The sequence below is a fragment of the Branchiostoma belcheri genome, unplaced genomic scaffold (assembly GCF_001625305.1).
Source record: "Branchiostoma belcheri isolate BF01 breed outbred unplaced genomic scaffold, Haploidv18h27 scaffold16, whole genome shotgun sequence".
Taxonomy (NCBI): domain Eukaryota; kingdom Metazoa; phylum Chordata; class Leptocardii; order Amphioxiformes; family Branchiostomatidae; genus Branchiostoma; species Branchiostoma belcheri.
In genome coordinates, this window is record NW_017803046.1 from 2,978,729 (window position 1) to 2,996,318 (window position 17,590).

Below are 17,590 nucleotides of genomic sequence, written 5' to 3' on the forward strand. Positions count from 1 at the left end.
CTCCCGATATTTGATGCCTGAACTTCACCCCGATTCAGAGACCGGCTTGCGGGATCTGTCCAAGCGCCAAGAATTTGTAGCCAGAAATCTTCCATCGTGGGCAACTTCTAGCTCAACCGGCTTGCTCTACCACATGCAGAAAGACACCACCGCCTTCTTAGCCAACCCCGAAGACGGCTCTTCGCCCCGCTGCTGTACAAAGGAGAGGGAAACAAAGGTGTTTGGGTGGGTTGAGTCGCGCGGTGGAGCTTCAGTTCGGTCTGTTTCCAGCAGACGAAAATATTTCCAAGCGATCCAAATATAGTCAGGGACTACATCCCGTTTCCCCACCCTCATCCCATAGCTGTGTGATGACGCGCAGTGGAAAGTTTGCTCCGTCTTCGGCCTTCAAACCCTGTGAAATTGCGCTGTGCGATAGTCTGAAGTAACGGGATGCCTTGTTGCTTGTTGTGAGACACTGAGAGGGGAGACCGATGCTAAAAAGCTTTTGCTGAAGCTCAATTTCTGGTAAATTGTACACAAGCCATTGCATGCGCCTGAACATCGACATAGAAATCGTCCTTTGTTTCTGATTAATAGCAACGCGTTTATAGCATCACATTATCTTTCATTTGAAGACGTAGTACAGTACCGCTATATCTACATCTACATTATTTTTGAACGTCTGTCATCAGTGAAATAGCAACGGTATGATGTGATTTCTGTATATTGATGTGTATTGCCTGAGCCGTGATTGATATTACAGCACATCTGTATATCATTCACACGTATACGTTGTTTGTTTTTTTCAGTGCGGAAGACAGTACTCCTCATTACCATCACTAACCCTGGAGCAGGGATTTAGGGAACTGGATGGGACAGTACAAGTCACGCCCCAAACATTCATGTGCAGGTCTGTAAACCTGGATTTAGGTTTCTTGCCTTTTAGCACCTAAGAAGATATATTACTATTGGAACATAGTCCAGCTTTTCATTCCCTTACAGTAGATAGATGTTTCCATTTTCATCTGATGGTAGTAGTAGAGTACTAGATTACTAGTAGCAAGGAAGGAAAATATTTACAATTGGCACAAAACAACAGAATTGGATGTGTAATACTCAAATGATGCATGAATTCCCTTCGTCATCTTATTTTTACAACACTCTACAAATCTCTTCACTTGACATTGCTTTAATTTTAGGGGGTTTCAGACTAAAGTCCAAGTATAGTTTTTAAAGATTTTTGAAATATATTTCAGTGAATCACTGTGATGGTTTAGCCTGACCATTCCTGCATGGCACATGTTTGAAATATGACCAAACGTAGGTAAAATGTCAGAGGATGCCAACCATAGCACCAGCCACACATATAGACGTCCCTGTACACATAACCCAGACCGACCATGCTTTACTTTTACTCATGGCTGCTGTATATACTATTAGTAGTCATCTCAATTATATTTAGATATACCAACTATACCTTTGCCAAAGATAGCTTAGTATAGTATAGTATTGGCATTGTAAGGTTGCAGTCTACACTAATATGAGTATCTTAAAGTATCAGTTATATTCTGGTTTCCTTGACTATGATAATATACAGTAAATACGATGTACTTAGTAATAGTATGTATGTAATTCTTGCAGGTACATGTATCTGCTATGATTTTGATACAGAATTTAATTTTGAAAAACAAATTCATGCACTAAAGTGTCAGTAGAGCTCAAGAGATAATAAACTAATATTTCTATCCTTTTTTTTGGCAGAGGAATGGAAGAAAAAGATCAGTGAGAGTTACTCGGTGCTCAGGTCCCGTCTAAGTGAGGACCTTCGGGTGAAGGAAGGGGTGGAGCTAACAGAAATCCAGGCAGCATGCAGGTGAAATATCCTCAATTTTCACTGCAAAAACCTTCAGTCCGTGAGAATGCAGTAGCTTGTCCATGTATTGGGTCTGAAATGCCAACCTATATATCCTTTCCTTGCTTTAAGGTGGAATCATTATGGCAACTTTGTAAAGCTCATGCATAATTGATCCAAGAACTATATGCATGTTTTGTGTTGCTGTCAGTGTAAATATCAACAGTATATCACACCACACAGGACAGTTGATTAATAGCCTGTGCACAGAAGGTTCTCAAACTTGCTATTTCAACCTATAAGTATAACTGCTACCCTGCATGTCTAAATCAAGCTGTTTCACTGGTAGATTTTAAAGGTTAATGTTGACCCTTTCCCACATTGTGACCTTCCAGTCGAGGTGACCTTGAGAAAATAAAGGAGCTGGTCTCCCAAGATGTGGAACTCCTTGAGAAGGAGACAGAGAATGGTCCCGCGCCGCCGCCCCCGAACGGACTGACCCTGCTGCCCCTGAGTGTCATCCCCGCAGGAGAGAGAGCTCACGTGGAGTGGTTATTGTCTGAGGGAGTAGAACCTGGGCAGCTCAGCAAGAATGGCTTCTCTGCACTACATCTGGCAACATATAGGGTGGGTACAGGTTAGCTTTGGTGTTAGCTTTAGTTTGGTCCCACTGTCAGACAAAAACTAACAAGGCTTGCATCCAGGCTAGGTACATTTTATTATTGTGATTGTAGTGTTGCCATTCCCTAAAGCTAAAATCAGAAATTTTGTTTTGTTTCAAACCATCTGTTTGCTACATATCATTTATGTACAAATGTCTTGTGCACTTATAAGAAGGAATTGTCAGAACTTTAGAATTCAGTCTCTTCTCAGAAATGAAGTCACATGATCAACAAATTGTCATAGAAACCCAGAAATTGAGACCAGAAGTTTATGATTTTACTAGTATTTTACAATACATGCATATATATGGTCTGGTCTTCCACAGTAATTTAACTAGAGTTCCCCGATCTCATACCTTCGCCAAATGACTGACAAATTATAGATTAGATTATTCCCCCCTGATTTAAGAAATAGGAACCTAATTTTCATGAATTATATCATTTTATCATAATCCCAACCAAAAGACAGTCTTACATAAACAAACAAGGCATTCTAGTATTTTCTAATAAATTATGCAAATGAGGTCCTGATTTGAATAAATTATGTTTAATGATGTTCACCTCAACTTAACTTTCAAATACCATAAGTATGAAATTACAGGCAGTTATCATTACATAATTATAAAATTTTCTCATTAATTATGCAAATTAAGTCATTATTAACATAATCAATATCTGCATGTGTTTCTCTCGTTGTCAATTACCAATGTCACAAGCTTCAATTGTCTTATTATGGAATGCAGCTGATTTATAGAATTTCCCCATAAATTATGCAAATTACATCCATATTTGCATAATTGTCACATAATTATATTAAGCATCACGTAAGCTACCTACATACCAAAAATCACGACGATCCGTCAACCGGTTATTGAGTTATCCTCTTTTGAATATTTTCAAGAATATATCCCTGCAGTTCCAGAGCAAGCCACTAGGGGGCCCAAACTCACGTCACTTCTTCCCCAGCACAAGAGCTACCTACCACCCAAATTTCATCACCATAACATGTCTAGATCATGAGATATCAAAACCGGAAGTTCAGCTGCAGTACCATAACAAGCCGCTAGGGGGTCCAAAATCTAATCATTTTGAGGTCTCATCAAGACCTACCCACCTACCAAGTATCAAGACAATCCATCAAGGCCTTCTCAAGTTATCGTGTTGACAGACAGACAGACAGACAGACAGACACACACACACACACACACATACACGAACGCCTCTGAAAACATAACCTTCTTGGCGAAGGTAATTATTGTTTGTAATTCTTTCAGGGTGATATAGAATTGATGAAGTTGCTACTGGACCACAAGGCAGATATCTGTCTGTCAGGGTTCGGGGGAGTCCATCCCATCCACATCGCCTGTATGTGTGGGAACGAGGAGGTAGTGGACCTTCTCCTGGAGCGGGGAGCATCAGTCAACGCACAGGACGTCGTCAAGTTCTCTCCTCTTCATCTCGCCTGCTACTTTGGACACGAAAAGGTGGGATTCACCACAAGGTTGCAGTACCTCTTTTAGCTGCCAGGGGGCACTAATTGCACAGCTGGATTTCAGGCTACAAAATTTCCATGGAAATGTTGTAATTCAATGTTGGAAAAGCTCTATTTTCAGGAGAGATATAGATCTTGCATTGTCAAATATGGTAGATTACTATATGTGTATGCTTAATGTCACTTTTTTTTCTTTAGATTGCAGAGACATTGATAAGACATGGTGCAGACATCAACTCAACAGGTGAAGTAGGTGACCGGCCCCTGCACCTGGCTTGTGCCAAGGGCCACCTGAAACATGTGCAGCTACTGGTAGATGGCAAGGAAGAAAACAAAGCAGATGGTGAGATATGATGTAGTAGCTCAAAAAGTATTGACATCTTTTGCATGTTACAGAAATATATTACCAGTACTTTCCTACAAAGTTACATGTACATATTGATAATCATTGATGTTTTGGGAACCTTTTTGGGAAAATTTAGCAATCTTCCTCAGGGCTTGATAAATTCTACTTCCTGCCACATTGTGGGAAATGTGTGGTCCCAAAATAACTAAGTCTCTGTAGTAGAATCTAGTTATGATTGGAACCGCATGCTTGCCATTACAATTGTATGTCACAATGAAACGATAGCAAATGAAATTCATCTGGTTGTGTGTCTAAGAAACCAGTACACAATATATCTCGATTTACCAACTGGATGAAACTGTTTACAAAAGGATGTTTTGTATTTTTTTTCTCCACAGTGAATGTACGAGACAATGAGGAGCACACCCCCCTGCACTTCTGCTGCAGACACGGCCACCTCCCTATCCTGAACTACCTACTCCAGCCTGACAGGGGGGTGGAACCTCACATATCCAACATCTACGGAGACACACCCCTGCATCTGTGAGCTGTCATGCTTTGTTTTCTAGAAATACTGTAGTGCTGTTGTGATTTTCATCCTTTAACTACTTCTTAGATAAGACAGGCTGTAAAAGAGTGAGTATCTCTCTAGAAATAAGCTTCTGAATATCTTGAGAATATAATAGAGTCAGTCTAACTAGTTTTCACTGTAATTTACCTAAAAATGGTGAATTCCTATTCTTTTATATTGTTAAATCTATATGCGTGGGATGCTTCAATAAAGTGCATTTCACAGATGATTTATGATGAATGTCATCTTTTGTGGCATAAAAGGCACAAATGAAATGCTGGTGAATATCATACCAAATATCATACATGTGTTTTTCTGTTGTACCTTTAGTGCCTGCTATGGTGGAAAGGTGGAGGCTGTGAAGAAGCTTGTAGAACACACGGGAAGAGACAGTCTCAGTAAGGAGAACATCTTCAGTGAAACTCCTCTTCACAGGTCAGGAATACTGAACACATGTTGGTCCTTTGTTTTGTCTCTGTTTTATGTGTGAATTGTAGCATAATTGCTTCATATATATGAATTCTGCTCACTATTTATGACTGATCTTTTCCGTGTGTTAGAGCAGGATAAGTTGGATGAAGTTGTAGGGCTTTTCATATGGTGATTGTCCAATTCATGTCATTGGTTTTCCCCTATAGTGCATGTACCAATGGGAGAAGTCTGGAGCTGGTGAAGTTCTTGTTAGCACAGGAAGGGGTCAGTGTGAACCACCAGGGACAGGACGGACACACAGGTAATACTAGCCTTATAAACTACAAGTACTCTTTTTACAGAGTTCTAAACATTCTGCAAAATTCCAAACTTTCCTCTTTTTTTGAGCTTCTGTTCCTGAAATCAAGTACATGTATGTACATTCTTGTTGCATACATCCTTTGTGTATTTTGGCAGTTGACAAAGGAAATTTGTCCTTGTTATATGGTTAGTGCACAACATGTAAGAAATAACCACAAAAACAGCCATACTCTGAACATTTTGTCAAGTGCATTCTGTTCAAATTCAGGTGTAACATACAGTTTTGGCAGTGTCAAGTTGTCACATTAATGTCTGTGCGACACATACCATAAGTAAGTACATGTGTGTGTACTAACATTATGGATTTACGATACGTGTAGATAGACTGGTAGTGGTTTTACATCACATCTTCATGTAGTAGACTGCTGCTGCCTGTATCTGATGACCTTGCCCCCCTCCCCACCTGACCTTGCCCCCCTCCCCACCTCCAGCCCTCCACAGTGCCTGTTACCACGGCCACATACGACTGGTCCAGTTTCTCCTGGACAACAACGCAGACATGAACCTGGTCGCTAGGCAACAGGAGCCATCAGTGGAAGGAGAGGAGAAAGACCAACAGAACCAGACCTGCCTGATGTGGGCTTACGAAAGAGGCAAGAATTTTGTCTATCATTTCATTAATAGTCATCCTAAGCTTTTGCTTCCAGATTTTGTCATCTTCCTTTGCACATATGTAGCCCTTTGACTAATCATGGAATTGCATTAGGCAAGAAATATGATTTACTTGATATTCAGGTGTAAAATATAATGCTTTAGTAATCAATGGCAATATAATTAAGGCTACTACCCTGTACAGGTGAATATTGCTTTTGCAATGATTACTACTAAGGCACATGTAAATGCGCAAATGCTGACATTACAAGTAAAGGAAAAGTGTGTATTACATGTGCATCAATAGTTCTGGATTGTACATATTGATTCTAAGACTTGCTCAATACATCTTAATTTCAAGCTTCCAATGTCTATCACATGGAAGGTTCATACAAAATATTTTGCTGTAACACTTTCAAAGCTTTACAAGTACAAATGTGTGCAATTCAGTTAGAAAAGTTCTTCACCAATAGAAAACCAAATATCTCTATCATAACATCCTGAAAGAGAATTAATTTGTTTTTGTTTTACACAGGTCATGATGCTATAGTGACATTACTGAAACACCACAAAAGACCACAGGATGAGTCGGCATGTGGGGACTATTCACAAGGTGGAAGTGGTAGGTACAGTGCAGTAATTCTAGATAGTTGATTACAAGGAAATTTTGTGGAAATGGAAAAATACAACAATTCTTTGGATGAAATTTACTGTATTACAGAGAAAGAAATGATTGAGAGAATGAAAGAATTAATATTTTCTGACCAAAACAGATCACCAAAACCTTGCATTTTTGGTTTCTTGTGTTTCACACGTTGCCCATGTCGCTGATTTGCAGAGGGGCAGGCTTGTCTCCTTCTTCCTCCTTGGTAGTTTCTTCCTTCTTGGTAGTCTCCTTCTCAGGGGTTTCCTTCTCCACCTGGCCCTTCTCCACATCAGACATCTTGACGGCGGCGTCCTTGGGTGGAGCCGGCTTCTCGGGTGCCTTCTCCTGGCCCGGCTTGTCTTCCGTTGGCTTCTCTGTCCCGGGGTTGTCCTCAGCTGCCGGCTTGACCTTCTGACACTTGCTCTTCAAGAGGAGGAACACAGCGACACCGATCAGAGCCAGGGTCAGGGCCAGGATGGCGACGATGCCCATGGACACCCCAAACTCCGGGCTGTCCCACAGGTAGCCCCCTGCAGTGGCAGTGGCATTGGCAGCAGACATCCTGGCATCTTCCCCGACGATGTTGACCTTGGTGACCTTGGTGTCCTGACCTCCAGCGTTGCTTGCGGTGCAGGTGTACGCCCCTCCGTCGTCCTGTGCAGCCTTTGTAATCGTCAGGGTTCCGTGGCGTGCCACCTCCATCTTGCCAGCGCTCTCGCCTTCCTTGATCGCGGTCCCGCCCGGAGTCATCCAAGCGATCTCTGGTTCAGGGTCGCCGTCAGCCTGACAGACCAGCGTAGCTCTCTCCCCCGCCTTCACAGACACCAGCTTTTCCCAGTGTGCGATGCTTGGTTTGGTGCAGACCAGGCTGGCTGCAGGCACAAAGGCCAGCTGCACCCCCTGGAGACGCTTGGGTGTAGTGCAGCGGTAGACCAGCATGCTGATCAGGCTGGTTTGGAGGTACTTCTTGAGCCAGCGGAGGCGGCAGTCGCAGTGGAAGGGGTTGTCGTGGTAGTACAGCTCCTTGAGTGAGGTCCAGCCGGTGTGGATCCCCTCGGGCACCGTCTGGAGGTTGTTGCTGTTCAGGTCGACGGTTTTCAAATCGGGGAGGCCACGCAGCTCTTCCCAGGGTACATCTGTCAGCTTGTTGCCCCAGAGGATGAGGTTTTGTAGCTGCTGTAGGGGCGCGAGGGAGCCAGGGGTGATGGTCTTGATGGTATTGGCCTGTGGGGAAATGTGCTTTGGTCAATACTAAAATTACTTTCAACTTTCAAGGTTATATGAAAAAAATATATATCACGTACACACTACTACTATTGTGAATGTGAACCATTACAAATAGTAGAAGGCATTTAGAAATTTTTTAATAGCATATCCAGGTGATATCAGTTGGACATTGGACCAAGACTATTAATATGCATATTCTCTATGTGCTTTGCATTCACAGAGCAGACAATGCATATTATCAAACTGAACCAACTTACTATTCAAATTCGTTAGCTTTAGAACTGAAGTAAACAACTGTTTTTATTGAATCATATGCTAAGAAATTTCACTTATTTAGTAAACGTACTACAAGAAACAGAATTCTGTTGTTGATTTCTTATGAAATTTCTTCTGGGCAAGTTACCTTGAGGTTAAGGATCTTGAGAAGAGGCATGTTGTTGAAGTAGTGGACCTGGATGGAGGTGAGCCTGTTGTAGGAGAGGTCCAGCACCTGTAGCTTGTCCAGTCCCCTGAAGGCGTCCTTCTCTATAGTCGAGATGATGTTCCTCGTCATCACCAGTTTCAGTAGTTCCTTCAGGGTGGAGAAACCTCCTAGACAAAACAAATTTTAGGAATGATTCGACTTGTTTAGAACAGTTTTTTTTTTTTTTTGATTATGTACTTCATTTTTTTAGCCCTAAAAAAAGAAATAACATTATACATTTTTTTTTTAATTTTCACCTTTGTCACTGCCCCATTTATCTCATTTTATTTTCTATGTGTTTGCAATGATTTGGAAATTTTACAATCTCCCATGATCCTCCCTGGTGTACCCTTTGAAGTCATGCACTAGTATGCGCCGACCATGACTACCAAATATGGTATTGTACTGTTACATAGCTATGGTCTAGCCAGCATCCGTTTTCCCGTCAATTGCAGGAACTTTGTGACCGTCAAATTTCCAAACTAATCCGCCAACAAAATTGGCAAAAATCTTGGATAAAAATATAAAAACATCCAACTTGAATTGACTACCAACAACCACTCTACCCCATGATTTGCCTCTCAAAATGTGGGAAATTTAATTTTTAAAGGCTTGAAAATCCAAAATTTGCCCCTGGAACTCCCCAAGGTCCAATCATAAACCTGGACTGACAGAAAATATTTTGAGCTGGCTAGAGCCCTGATATAAATATATGGTGATTGGCTACTAAAAGTTATATATATATAGGAAACACATAACCAGGCCTGTATTTAATTTAGTAAAAGACAGAGTAGTGTAGAGGGCAAATACTAGGATTATCCATAGAACTCACCAGTGGTGAGAGTGTCGATGTTGTGTTCGGAGAGTTCCAGGACCTGGGTCTTAGTGGGGATGTTGGTTGGAACAGCCACGTAGGATGAGTTAGGGCGTGGGTAGGAGTCTAGGTCAGTGCCATAGACCCAGGGAATGAACAGCAGTAGTGTCAGCAGGCGCACTTTTGTAGGCATCTTGGCGCCGTAACTAGAAAAAATATGTGCTGTGAGTTTGTTGCAGACTGTGAGAAAGTCCATCTTGGATCATCATAATTTATCCGGGAAAAAGTGTTTATTACAACTTGCTTGTTGAATTTACAAATCATAAATAGAGATTTTTTGTTGCTGTTATGTCCTAGTTGCATCTTTATGTGATTAACACCTTTAAAAGCTGCAATATGTTGTACTTTTCAGATAACAAATAAAGTAATTACCAACATGGCTGTGTGAAAGTATATATCTGACATAGCTTCAGAAAGGAAAGCTTCCAGAAAAAAAATGCTACCACCAGTCTTTTCCAAAATCCTTACTGAAATCTCATATTACAAATCCTTAATAAGGTTTGTGAACTGCAAGGTAAACATGGTACATGTATGTTGATGTAGAGACACAATGGAGGGAACTTACCAGCAGACAAGAGGCCTTTCTGCTGTAGATGTCTACGCAGCTCTGAAATAAAGCAAGGCGCTACCTTTCACAAAATTTCTCTTGGGCCACAATACTGGTTCATGTTTTCATGTCTCAAGATCTCTGTAAGGGATGTTGCTACTATAAGAAAGATTAACAGTTGGCTTGAAACGGTGACTGCATTGTTGTTGCCTCTCCAGACCAATCAAGGTGCTACGTGTCAGCAGTAAGCATGTGTGGGAAAACATGAATATGCACACATGAGGCAGACAATACAGGCACTGTGAAAAAAACAAACATCAATTGTGAAATATGAAGTCAAATAAAGAATCTTATTTCTCTTGTCGTTACAGGTTTCTATACAGTAGGAAGATGTGCATGTACATAGAAGTTAATTTTATGCTAATTTATTCCTGTTAAATCTTTAAATGAAGGATTTAGAATCTAGGATTTGAAAATAATGTTAAAAACAAATGTGACACTGACTTTTCCATTTGTTTGAACCTTTTACCCACTAGATTTAAGAAAACATTAGCAGTAACAATAATGTTCAATACATGTCTATTGCGGTCTAAAGATTTTCCTAATCTTCCATCTGAAACATGTTGTCCTTATTGACCTTGAGTTGACGTTGTGTTTGTTCCACAGACGGGTCCTATGTCTCTGTGCCGTCACCTCTAGGAAAATTACGAAGTCTTACAAAAGGTAAGGCTTGTCTCCTTTTTCTCTTAATTATTGTAGAAAAAAAAGAATTGGAAAGTCTGATCAAGAATGTGTTTCTCTGCTCATTATATACTCTTAATGCACTTCATGAAAAATATTTTTGCATTGTTTAGTAGATGTTGAAAATATTTTCCATAAAAGTTGCATAGTGTTATTACTGTTAAATGTAATACACAACTACATTGTCAAAAAATTGCTTAGTGTAACTCACATTAATGTTTAATGGTTCTTTTTTCCAGAGAAAATCGATGTACTTCATCTCAGGTCAACCTTACCTCAGAAGTTCCATCTTCAAATAGGGGACATAGAGTTTCAGGAAACAATAGGCAGTGGTCAGTTGACTCCTTGTATTTTCTCTTAAGCTGGCAAATTTTTACTTACACCAAACAAAGTTATGTAATGCTATAGAGGTGATCTTTTTTTCTATCATAAATAAATGTCATTCAATTAATTCAAAAAGTACTTCATGTCAGTTTATAGTTCTATATTATAATTCTATTTTTCTCATGAAATGTACTTCCATAGGGTCTTTTGGGAAGGTTTACAAAGGGAAGTGCAAGGGGACAACAGTTGCTGTAAAAAGGTATGAATGTCAATCGAGAACTGTTGTACAATATATGCATGTACTTGTTACATGGTGTATTGGGTGTGTTCTGACTTACGTATATACTTTGTCACATATTAGTTAGTGGTTTTGCTAGGAGCCATTCTCTAAAGGGTGTATTTGTTTGACATTTTTCTTATGATTTTCCCCAGATATCGTGCAAATGCGTTCTGTGCCAAGTCAGATGTAGACATGTTCTGCAGGGAAGTTTCCATCCTGTGTAAACTCAACAGCGACTATGTCATCAAGTTTGTGGGGGCCTGTCTCGAAGACCCAAGCGTAAGTCACTCTCACAGCTTGAAAACAGTCGTCAATTGGCCAGCAGCATTCAAATATAGTATCATATTGTGTGTAAAATAATGCATAATGTAATGAGTATTGAAGGATGGCAGCATCATTAACTAATTTTCCTTTTGGCTTAGTTTATACTTTCTCATCCATTAAATGCACTTGTGAAAATGAAAATTCATCAGTACCACAATTTCTAATGTCACAGAGTGTGACAGTTACTGTACAGTTGTGATTGAATCCTAGTACATTGTACTAGTATTAGTATTTGATATTGACAATGTGCACTTTGTGTTTGCAGCAATTTGCCATAGTAACAGAGTATGTCTCAGGAGGTTCATTGTTCAGCCTGCTTCATGAGCAGAAAAGGTAGGAAACAGGGTCAAAGGTATACATTTCATCTACATACAACTTTCCCTTGCTAGAACAGAAACATCAGGACTGTAGATGTACACTATCACTGAATCATGTACCACATTGGAGTGTGGAAAGCCAGAGTATAATTATGTATTGTGTGAATCGGTTGTATGAAGTGAATCAGTTGGAAATGATACATTTGACAAAACACTTCAATTTTGTTTCTGGTTCAATATCTCCTGTGTATATTTAACTTTGATAACTAACTGTTATTTTGATTAGTTTCACTTCAAAGATCCTTGCATAATTTTCATTTATGTTGTCCTACCAATTTCTTTTGACATGGAATCAAAACCGATAAAGAGAAATGTACAATACTACATGTCATACTGAAGGGTACATTGCATATTGCGATCAAATTGTAGTAGTCCATATTTGGGAATCAGACCATATTTGGAAATCAGTTTGCATGTTTCCTGGAATGCAATAACTTCCCTGCTTGCCTGCTTGCCTTTCAGCTACCAGGACAGGGACCCTAGGTAGTACAACCATGATCCTATGTCGTTGAAGTGTAACAGATTTTTACCTGATAATGCATGGAACAAATTTGAATTCACAAGACCTGTAGTTAGAACATCAAGGAAAAACATAAGCTTTATAAGTATGAAGCTGATTTTATATTTGGCCCTGATCATTGATTTTGCATCAAATCACAACACATGTCAGGCCATAACCCTTTATGGTTAGATACTGTTAGATACACTGCTCTCAGTATCAGTATATGTTAGGTACATGTAGGTACAGGATAATATTTCAGGCTAGAGGACTACATGTACATCTCACATACACTGTACTGAAGATATACTGTCGACAATAGCTGTCTTATTCATAAACAAAATTGTAAAGCCAAACAGTACCTTACAGGTGTGTTGTGTGAGATGGTTTTATTGTTATCATAAAGATATATTTTATATCTGCAGGGTGATCGACCTCCAGTCCAAGATTACAGTAGCGTTAGATGTAGCCAAAGGAATGGAGTATCTTCACAACTTGAAGCAGCCGATCATACATAGAGATCTAAACAGGTGAGAGCATGAAAACATCTTAACATTTGGAATAAAGTCTCTGAGAGCGTATTAAACATAATAGAAATGTTGCAGTCAAGCACAAAGTTTTATGATCCTTATGTTTATCACAATATGCGTATTTAATTGACAGTGATTTTACTGTGTTATCTTGTTGTGTCATATTGTATTCCTCTTTGGTATACTGTGCAGTGTACAGGATAATATCTGTCATGTTATGGTCTGCTAGGCTTGCTAACATTGATAATGTGTATTATTTTTTACTCCACAGCCACAATATATTGTTGCATGAATCAGGACATTCAGTTGTTGCAGACTTTGGTGGTAAGTTCCACTCTTATCAAACCATGATTCCTTGCAGCTTTACCTTACCATGATAGTAACATTGTTTTGATGTGAAAATGATCCATAGATTGATAATTAACTATCCTGGTACATTTAGACCTCATGTATTACTGTTTGTTTTCTCAGAGTCAAGATTTCTGAAGTCTCAGGACGATGAAAACATGACAAAACAACCAGGGGTAAGGAACATTTCATTCGCACTGTGTCTCTATGAAGAAGTATATTTTTCAGTACTTATGGGAAATAATATGAGTGATGCTTATAGTATATAGTATTGCATGTACATGTATATATTGTACAGTGCAGTACTAGCATGTAATATTCATTGAAAGGTAGTCAACCAGACAATTTAAATTCTTGAACAATGTAATAACTCACAGCAATCAATAGTACAGTCGCAACATGCCCTTTTAAAAAGTCGCTATCAATTGATGTACAGTTTGTAGAATTTTAACTGAATACAGCTAGATTGTAGCCTGGGTACCATCTGGATTTTGCTTTGCTATGCTAGAAAAAATCACAATGTATATTTTTATAATGTCACCAGGAGATATAATCTATGGCAAATGTAATGACATGACATTGTATATCTTCCTGTAGAACCTAAGATGGATGGCACCTGAAGTGTTTACCCAGTGCACCAAGTACAGTATCAAAGCAGACGTCTTCAGCTACTCCTTAGTCTTGTGGGAACTCTTAGCAGGAGAGCTGCCTTTCGCACACCTCAAGCCAGGTATGTCATGGGCCTAGTTAATCAGAATTTAAAGTATATTTGTACTTTGTACTGTTGCATGACGCAGTATACCCACATACATATAGATTTTGAAGCCTATGTGATAAGGTAGCCAACAGTCTGGTCTCAGTGATTATAATGAATGGCATGTTTTTGGCATACTCTTGTAAGGAAGGCTGCTTAGTATATCAATAGATTAAGAAATCACATTACGGAAATGTTGTTTTTTTGTATAGAATTTCAGCTTAAATTGAAAAAGGTTTTGTTAGAAGGATATATGTCCTTGATATTTAGGAATATTCTAATTAATATCATGAAAATCATTGACTTTAAAATATATGTCAACATATGACACAGTACTTAGTACAGAATACAGTAAAGTGAATATAAGATGTACATATAAACTTGGTCCAAAGAACAAGACAAATTGTCCAAATGAATATTCCCTTTCCCCACCCCAGCTGCCGCAGCAGCAGACATGGCGTACAGGAACACCCGCCCTCCCATCGCTATCACCTTCCCTAAACAGATCACCTACCTCCTACAGATAGGCTGGCACGCCACACCAGAGGTACCACACGGATTCTGAAACGTCTGATGTACATGTAGCCTTATGATTTCCAAAATCATTTCCAGTTGCTTGAGTAATTGTTTTTTTTTTGCATGTATTATTACCTGGATATCTAACCTTTACTTACGTAGCCTTATAATTCTTATAAGTCTCGTGTGTGAGTCAGTTTTCATGACACTAAGTCTTGCTTATTGCTCCCTCCATCCTCAGGAGCGGCCAGAGTTCAAACAGATTGTGAAGAAGTTGCAGGAGTGTAAGGAGTCAGTAGAGGTAAGTTTTAAAATGAAATACTCTTTCAAGTTACAAGAAGATTTGTCTATGTGACGGAATTTGCATTCCTTTTTGCAGCAGGATAAAGGTTAACAAAATGTTGTTTGTATTAGTTAAGAATTGCAAACTTTAAGTCTTTTTAATTTGCCAATATTTATTTTGTATACTTGGAGTAATTTCAATAAAAAAGCTGTAATGTGAATGAAGACATCCTCGCAAACTGTACTGCTGTTTTGCTTCAATATTTTTTCATTTTTGTTTTCCAAAGAGTGCGACAGCAGCCATCAGTGGTACGACGGTGACATTTTCCAGCGGGGCGCCCATCCCCGCCACGTCCGAGGAAAACGGGACAGTGCCGACGCCCGGTCATGTTAATGCCCTGAGGAAACAGTGGGAGTCCGCCGGGGCTGGGATCGGGTAGGACACAATTTCAGCTCCTTACTTCAGACGACTTTCATACTGATGGTAGCTTAGCAAGCAAGAGACTAAAACTGTTACAGTTTTTTATGTACAATCGTCATCCACAGTTTTTATCTGCAGTTTTTATCTGCAATTTTATCTATAAAATATCCATTATTTCTTACCTTGCTTGAGATGAATTTGATACAAATGATACCTTCCCTAGCTTTTACACACTATGTACTATGCATTCTATAAGGCTAGCTATACCATTGAAAGTATCATAATGTGAAGTTAATGTCTTCCTCAAGACAAAACCGTTTTATTATCATTTCACCTCATCCCCTGCAGCAAACCACAAGGACTGACCATGGAGGATATCAGGAAAGTTCTACCCACCTTTCCCAGTCCCAACAAAAATGGTAAAAAACTTCATCCACACTTTTTTTTACTACATGATATCATGTAGTTCAATTCCGAATTTTGTGCACTGCAATTTACAAACTTAATGCATATTATACATTAGGACTCTTAAAATATTGCCTTGAGCTGATTCTTGTTTGTTTGATTTTCAGGTTACGTATCAGACCCCCTCAGCACGCTAAGGTTGAACCCGAACATCAGCTTCACTTCTCACCCCCTCCCCTCCCCCCAGCCACCACAGAACCTTCCTGACACGTCACACAGCAATGTGCTGTTGTATCATACTGTACACCATAACAACTCTTAGTGTTTATACTGGTAGGAAACTTCTGTAAGCCATTGGTGTGGAAAGACTTTGCAGAAAAAGCTGCATTTTGTAAGATTTTAAAGAAAAGTACTGACGTATCAACAACTTGAGTACATGGCAGATTTTTTGAGGCTACTGTATTGGAAGTTGGAAAAATGCAGTAACTGTTTTCCAAACTTCAAAACCCAGCCCTTCAGTGTACATGTAAACCACCACCTTAAACTGACAAGCACCAAATCACATATATCGGTGCCAAGCAGTGCTTCAAAATGAAGATTTCTGTCTCTAAGAAAATATTTCTTGTATGAGGAAGAAAATGTACATAACGTGGAATGTGTTTGTCAACTGACTGATGGGTGAAGAAAACGTGGATGTCACAAAAGTTGTCACGTTGTACATACATGTACATGTACCCATTTTGACGCTCATGGGGTCTTTCATAACATCAAAGTCTGTGATGAAATATGCAGTAAAATGTTTTACACAGAAGACATACCTCAGAAAACTCCCTAATAGGACATAAACCTTTATGTAATGATGGTTACTAGGAAAGTGTAATGCCATATAGAGAGAAAGAGTGAGAAAGGACTTGTTGTCTTGTCTCAATTCAGCAATAAGGTCAGTAAATACTTTCAAAGGCAAGCTACGGCAAAAACGTTGTTGACACATTTGTGTTAAGTTTTGAAGGAAGACACTGGAACAGTATCAATACGAAAAGTAAGGTAACGGTTGGAACATTCTATATTTAATAGAGTTTATGACTGGGTAAAGTTGTGGAAATGTACAGCAAAATATCAACCATTGTAGCAGAAAGCAGATGACTATAAACATATCTGATACAATTTAACTGTAGTAAAAGTATGCAAGTTCTCCGCATTTTATAGTCATAATGTCTTCACCATTCTAGCCTTTATCTGCTTTTTGCACTTACATTGTTACAGTAGTAAATTGTTCCCAATAAAAAGCATCTCCATATTGTTAAGTTTAGCTGCCAAAAATTTATTTGGTTTTGTTAAGGTAGCCCTGCCAACATCAACATTGTATGTACGATAGTAGCAAATTATTTATTTGTCAACTTCTCATTGTGTTCAAAACAATGTAATGTTGGAAAGGAGCTGACGTCCTGTTATCATATGATGGTTCTTATGTTGTTATGTTGTCATTCTTATCTCCAGTGCTGAAGCCGTACCTATTTATGCGATGATGTACATACATATGTTCTACTGTATACATGTTACATATGTATTAAAGCAGTCTTTATAAACAACAGATGTGTATTTTTTATAGACAGTGCACAGTATTTGAACATCAAGCACTTCTATAGCATGCTATGGTAAAACATTACAGTACCAAACAAACTTTTCTATGAACACGTTAAAACCTTGCACAATGTGCATACTACGTATAGTTACACCTATTTGA

The 17,590-nt window shown here is 39.2% G+C and overlaps 1 protein-coding gene across 3 annotated transcripts; it reads left to right on the plus strand.

The window, feature by feature from the left end:
• Nucleotides 1–10: 10 nt before the first annotated feature.
• LOC109466144 (serine/threonine-protein kinase TNNI3K-like) lies at nt 11–17,583 on the plus strand. Of its 3 annotated transcripts, none has more exons than XM_019763793.1 (26): nt 11–225; nt 792–892; nt 1,744–1,855; nt 2,230–2,461; nt 3,771–3,980; nt 4,187–4,331; nt 4,733–4,877; nt 5,236–5,340; nt 5,544–5,638; nt 6,129–6,290; nt 6,824–6,910; nt 10,712–10,768; nt 11,026–11,118; nt 11,312–11,369; nt 11,543–11,669; nt 11,980–12,047; nt 12,554–12,574; nt 13,016–13,120; nt 13,392–13,444; nt 13,592–13,644; nt 14,066–14,198; nt 14,660–14,769; nt 14,980–15,039; nt 15,308–15,456; nt 15,790–15,860; nt 16,014–17,583. In XM_019763793.1, the coding sequence occupies exons 2-26, from the start codon at nt 853–855 to the stop codon at nt 16,166–16,168; spliced, it is 2,646 nt and encodes an 881-aa protein (XP_019619352.1). In that variant the 5' UTR covers nt 11–225; nt 792–852; the 3' UTR covers nt 16,169–17,583. The 3 variants fall into 3 exon arrangements, with proteins under 3 accessions (XP_019619352.1, XP_019619354.1, XP_019619353.1); XM_019763794.1 differs by lacking the exon at nt 11–225 and adding an exon at nt 243–507; XM_019763795.1 differs by lacking the exon at nt 12,554–12,574.
• The last annotated feature ends 7 nt before the right edge of the window (nt 17,584–17,590 follow it).